At 38.1% G+C, this 5,665-nt stretch overlaps 1 protein-coding gene across 1 annotated transcript; it reads left to right on the top strand.

Moving 5' to 3' along the window:
• The first annotated feature begins 423 nt into the window (after positions 1 to 423).
• Positions 424 to 4,631, top strand: ING5 (inhibitor of growth family member 5). Its single transcript, XM_015824449.1, has 3 exons — positions 424 to 573; positions 2,650 to 2,721; positions 4,393 to 4,631. The coding sequence occupies exons 1-3, from the start codon at positions 534 to 536 to the stop codon at positions 4,629 to 4,631; spliced, it is 351 nt and encodes a 116-aa protein (XP_015679935.1). The 5' UTR covers positions 424 to 533.
• The last annotated feature ends 1,034 nt before the right edge of the window (positions 4,632 to 5,665 follow it).

The following is a 5,665-nucleotide window of genomic DNA, read 5'->3' as shown; positions in this document are numbered from 1 at the left end:
AAAAAAGTGGACTGTCCACTCAAATAGTGGACACCTGGCAACCCATTTCTATCTCTTGGGTGTGTCTTAAGAGAAAGGGTACCGGGTGGAATAGGACAAGGGAGAACTCCCTTTACTTTGGAAACACAAATACGAATGAATTCGTCAAAGAAGCATGAAACGTCAGTCAAAGACTTCGAGCCGAGAACACTATAGTCATCCAAGCTGCATTTGATATTAAGCAAAGATTTTAAGGAGGTGCTGTTTTCCTGGCAGGCGCGTCCCGGGCCATCTGCTGCAAACTTTCCAGCATCCAGCCAACTTCGCCCGCTGGGGGAGAAGCTGTGGCCGGACGGCTCCGGCGTTCCCGTCCTCGTCCCCGCCCTCTGATTGATAGGCGGCCCGGTGGCGGCGCGACCAATCGGTGGCGGCGTCTCATGATTATGCGATGAAAGCTTGGCCGGCCATTGCAAAGGCGCTAGGGTGACAGCGCCGAGCGCGCGACGGCTGAAAGGTGGGCGTCGGCCGGTTGGTTGGCGGTTGGCTGACTCGAGATGGCGGCAGCGGCCTTGTATTTGGAGCACTACCTGGACAGTGAGTGAGTGCGGCGTTGGGGGAAGGGGTGAAGCGCCGCGTGGTCTTGCCGGCTGTTGCAGCTGCATCATAGCCCCGATGGGTGTTTGTGCCGGGGGGGGCGGGGGGAGAGGAACTAACCGGCGAGGTATTTTTGCTGCGTCACACCTCTTAACTGCGAGCGGAAAAAGACATTCAGTCGGGTCTGGGGCTGTAGTTGATGGTCTTCGCCGGTAGGGGCCGCTTCCGCGCTCCTCGCCATCAGTGCCACCTGTAAGCTTCCCGGTTTCTCAACCTTGACAATTTTAAGGCATGTGGACTTCAACTCCCAGAATTCCACAGCCAGCAATGCTGGCTGTGGAATTCTGGGAGTTGAAGTCCACATGCCTTAAAATTGTCAAGGTTGAGAAACACTGTTATAATAGAGAAACATTCTCCTCTTCCTTTTTAAACTTGAAGCATTTTCTCTGCTGACTGCAGGCCCCATCTTCTCTTTGAACAACCTCGTGGCCGTGAAAGTACATCCTTTTTATGCCTTGCTGCAGGTCTGCGCAGTTACTTAAAACAGTTACTTTAAAACACTTTCAAGAGGAAAAGCGAACCATCTTTACAGATTTTACTCTTGAAACTATTGAGCTATCCCCCTCACTATCTACAGGTAGCCCTCGACTTAGAATAGTTCATTTAGTGACCATTCAAAGTTACAACGGTGCTGAAAAAAAGGGATTTATGACCGTTTTTAACACTTATAACAATGCAGCATGGCTGTAGTCACAGGATCAAAATTCAGATGCTTGGCAACTGGTTCATATTTATGACGGTTGCAGCATCCCAGGGTCATCTGATCCTTTTTTGTAACCTGACAAGCAAAGTCATTGGGGAAACCAGATTCACTTAACAACCATGTTACTTAATTAACAACTGCAGTGGTTCACTTAGCAATTGTGGCAAGAAAGGTCGTAAAAATGGGGCAAAACTCAATTAACAAATGTTTCACTTAGCAACATAAACGTTGGGCTCAGTTGTGGCCATAAGTCGAGGATTACCTGTATAAAGATTGAGTTGAGTTGAGATCTGGTCTGCCCACCATGTTAGGCTTATCCACATATCTACTGAATTACTGCACTAGAAAAGATCAGTGATCAATAGTTTAATTACAAGAGAAAGAAAGAAAGAAAGAAAGAAAGAAAGAAAGAAAGAAAGAAAGAAAGAAAGAAAGAAAGAAAGAAAGAAAGAAAGAAAGAAAGAAAAAAGCAGCATTGATATTTTTTTCTCTTCAGCAGCCAGAACAGAAATGACTAGGAAACAACAAACTCCCATGGCTGGATGGGATGAGTAGTCTTGCAGCAGACCAATTGGAGCCTTGCATGTTGCTGATCTCTCTCATACTCCTCTTCAGTGTAACAGGGAGTGTTCACATAGAACATTTTAATGCATTTTCCAATAGAAGACCACCTGCAAACCCCCTTGCTCAGTAACAGGCTGGTAAGATGGAAGGACCGCTGTGAGGATAAGGAATTCTCTCAGATGCCCAACAACATTGATAAAGGGTCCATAGGATTAGAATGTGAAGTGTCAAAGATACCATATGTATGGAAAATGTTTTTTCATAATGGAAAAGGTATACATTCTGTGCCAAAAGTGTATTATAAATGCTGGTGATAGAAGTAAAGTTGGTGAAAGAATTCTGAGCAATATCTTCTGCCATTATCCATAATATTGGTAGAAAACGGGGAAATCGCATGGTGACATCGCTGCAACTTTAGCTTTTCTGCTTTATTTCTGCTAATATTTTCTGATAACAGAACATTCAGAGACAGCAAGATTGTTAGTGAACAGAACTAATGAAGTGAGCTATGTTTATGAGCCACAATTAACACTTTTAAGTCTCATTTGGAGATTTTAAAGTATCTTAGGCTCTAGCAATATTTGTTTTCCAACCTTAAGCACTGGGACCTATGAGACCAAGAAGGATGGGAATGAGGTATGGTGGGAAGAAATCATAATGATAGTTACAAACTGTTGTTTGTGGTTAGAAATTTAATTTGAATAGATTTGTGGTATGAAAATAATTCAGTCTTTCTATATCTTTTTCAGGCATTGAAAACCTGCCCTGTGAATTACAGAGAAACTTCCAACTTATGCGTGAACTGGATCAGAGAACAGAAGGTATATTCAAATATATTAACTCAGATCTTTTTCAGATAATGCAGGGATACAACCTATTGTTCTAGGATCACATGTAGCCTTTGGTCTAATTTAAAAAGCCCTTTGCAAGAGATCAGTTCAGAATCACGGTAAGTGATACATATCCTCTCCTATACTTTATCCGTGGAAGAGAGTTGAAAGAGCAACAGAAAGAGAATGAGAGAAAAAAGAGACATTAGAAAAAAAATATGACTATGTACTTTTGGTGCTAGCCCCATTCACTGTTTATTTTAGCTGTATCTCTCATGTTACTCTCAAAGCAATGTATTTCTCATGTTGCCCCTAAAGCAATATAGCCTTTAATAGAAAGAAAGGTTTTCCATTTTTGATGTAATGTATACCTGGTGTTAAATTTAGACAGATCTGAGAAGACTATTTTAAGGACTCGTCATACATTTTTAAAATAAAAGTCAAACAATTAAGATTATTTTCCACATCTTGAAAATAATTAGTGATAATCAAATTATTTAATATTTTATTTTTGTATATGACAAATGTTTTAAAGGACAAACAGTACAGTGTCCCAAAGGACAAGAGGCAAATGGACTTCCTTGTTTTTCTTTGAAAATGTTTTGCTTCTCGTCCAAGAAGCTTCTTCAGCTCTGACTAGATTGTGGGGATTGGAAGGATTTATATTCCTTGCAGACAGCTGGTCATTTGCATTCTTGGGGTTAAAGTGTGCCAGTTGCCTCTTGAAAAAGCATATTTGGGACAACCATGACCTGGATGACTGAGAATCTCCATAGACAAACAGTATACTGCTGGTACTGCAGTGCTACCAGTATTCATTAGCAAAAAGTATGATATTAGAAGTAGCCCATTTCTTTAACTTCATATGGGAAACAAGTTATGGGAAACATATGGGAAACAAGTTATGCATTTGAATTTATGAGATATGGGAAACAAGTTATGCATTTGAATTTATGAGATATTGTTGGAAAACATGTTTAAATCAAACTATTTCAGAGGACTGAATACAAAGGGATGTTTCCTTCCACCAGCAGAAATTTAATGTTTTGATCCTCAAAATTATTATACCAGCTATTTATATTCAAGAGAGTCAAATAATACACCACTCTCTTTCTCTAACTAGCTGATTTCTGGAGGCAGAGTGAGATATTTTGTTTAGCTCTCTTCTAATACTATCTAGCATCCCAAATCACATATGAGATATTCAGTAAATACTCCATACATCTAGTAGTATGCTTAAGGATTTTGGCTGCCAGTGAGTTAGTGGGTGAAGTAAATTCATTGGAGATTGAGGTACTGAAATTTTAGAAATTGCTGTACTAAAGACTTTTAAAATTACAACATGTCAGGTTTGGAATTTCCATCCTATATTTTAAAATAAACACATTTGTATTTAAAATGAGAAATAGGTTTTGTTTTGTATGGTTCTTGAAACATTTCAGTTATAAAATACAATTAGATACTTATTGTGTTTATGTGAAACTAAATGCCAATCTGATCAGTAAAACATCCCCTAGTAAATGAGCTCCTAACTGCAGCATGAAAACACAATTTCTTAGTTCTCTATTTAGACAAAATTAAATTTTTTTAGGCTTTTTGGTATGATGACGTTTGGATTGCAGTTTCAGTTTTATACTTATGCTGTTTCTCATTATCCTTCAGACAAGAAAGCAGAAATAGATAGTCTTGCTGCACAATATATTTCAACAGTGCGGGATCTGTCATCGGAGCAACGAGTGGAAATCTTGCAGAAGATCCAAAATGCTTATACAAAATGCAAAGAATATAGTGATGACAAAGTGCAGTTGGCCATGCAGACCTACGAGATGGTAAGTTTAAATAGAGCAGTGATACTGCAGAAGACTGCCTATGTTTATGATATCTCTTATCTAACCTTTTAGCTTATGTTTCAGATGGCAGCATTTTTTAATATTTAGTAACTGTTCACTGACGAATGGAGCTGCTGTGCTGGACTTCCGCTTAACACCAATCATTATAATTTTTCTGCTTCAGAGATTGTGTATAAGATTGTACTATTTCCTCATTTAATCTTTTGCACAATGGAAGGAGTAGTAAAAATGTGAAGTCTAGAGTGAATGTGTCTGATAAGTAACTATATTTGTCAGAAGTACATTTATCAGAATTGTCTCTTCAGCCAAGTTTCTGAAGTGGATTTATTGATTGGAATTTCACTGAGGAATATATTAACAGCTATGAGACAATTGGTACTCACACATTGTACTAACTAAACCATGATTTTTGACAGTTATAATAACTATATTGTGCACTTGACATTGAGATGAAGCTGATAGATTCTGCTTAGTAAAAAGAATTGCTATTCTTATGATAGTGTTCCCTTGTTTCTGCACTTACAGAAAAATGTTTCCAATGTCTGAAAAAAAAATGTAATTATCACATATTTGTTACCACTACGAAGCTTCAGAACAGCTTGTCAACAGCCTAATTTAGTGTGCCTGCTAGCTACATTAGCAAATGAGAAAAACATAAAGTATTTTGGGGTGGTTTATAAAAATTATAAAAATATATACAATATATGAATATTGCATACAGTATTCAGTTATTTAAAACTAATTAATGAAATATTGAAAAATGTAACCTAATTCTATATTGTTCATAAATTCAGTATTAATCGATTTGATGCTTTCTTTTTTCTCTTTTCTTAAAAATACCTAATTAAAAAAAATAATATAGTGGCTGGAAAGGACATTATCAATCATCTAGTTTAAGAATCCCTTATTTATAACATCAGAGCCATTCTGGCTATTTTTATATCCTTGCAGTGAAGGAGAGTGTGCTGCCTCTTGAGACGGTTTGTTATGATTAGGAAATTCTCCTTGATATCCAATCAAAATCCTGCTTCCTTGTACTTTAAACCTATTCTTGTTTTACCTTCTAAACATGTATACCCAAACTT

Source organism: Protobothrops mucrosquamatus, unplaced genomic scaffold (assembly GCF_001527695.2).
Source record: "Protobothrops mucrosquamatus isolate PMUCROS unplaced genomic scaffold, P.Mucros_1.0 scaffold_191, whole genome shotgun sequence".
In the NCBI taxonomy this organism is placed as follows: Eukaryota; Metazoa; Chordata; class Lepidosauria; order Squamata; family Viperidae; genus Protobothrops; species Protobothrops mucrosquamatus.
The sequence above is the reverse complement of the archived record's forward strand: the minus strand, read 5'-3'. Positions and strand labels throughout refer to the sequence as shown.

Excerpts from the sequence above, each read along its gene's own strand:
- ING5 (XM_015824449.1), top strand. The coding sequence starts at position 534 with ATGGCGGCAGCGGCCTTGTATTTGGAGCACTACCTGGACA. Across the intron at positions 574-2,649 it reads TTTGGAGCACTACCTGGACA|GCATTGAAAACCTGCCCTGT; the intron begins GTGAGTGAGTGC and ends TATCTTTTTCAG. Across the intron at positions 2,722-4,392 it reads ACTGGATCAGAGAACAGAAG|ACAAGAAAGCAGAAATAGAT; the intron begins GTATATTCAAAT and ends ATTATCCTTCAG.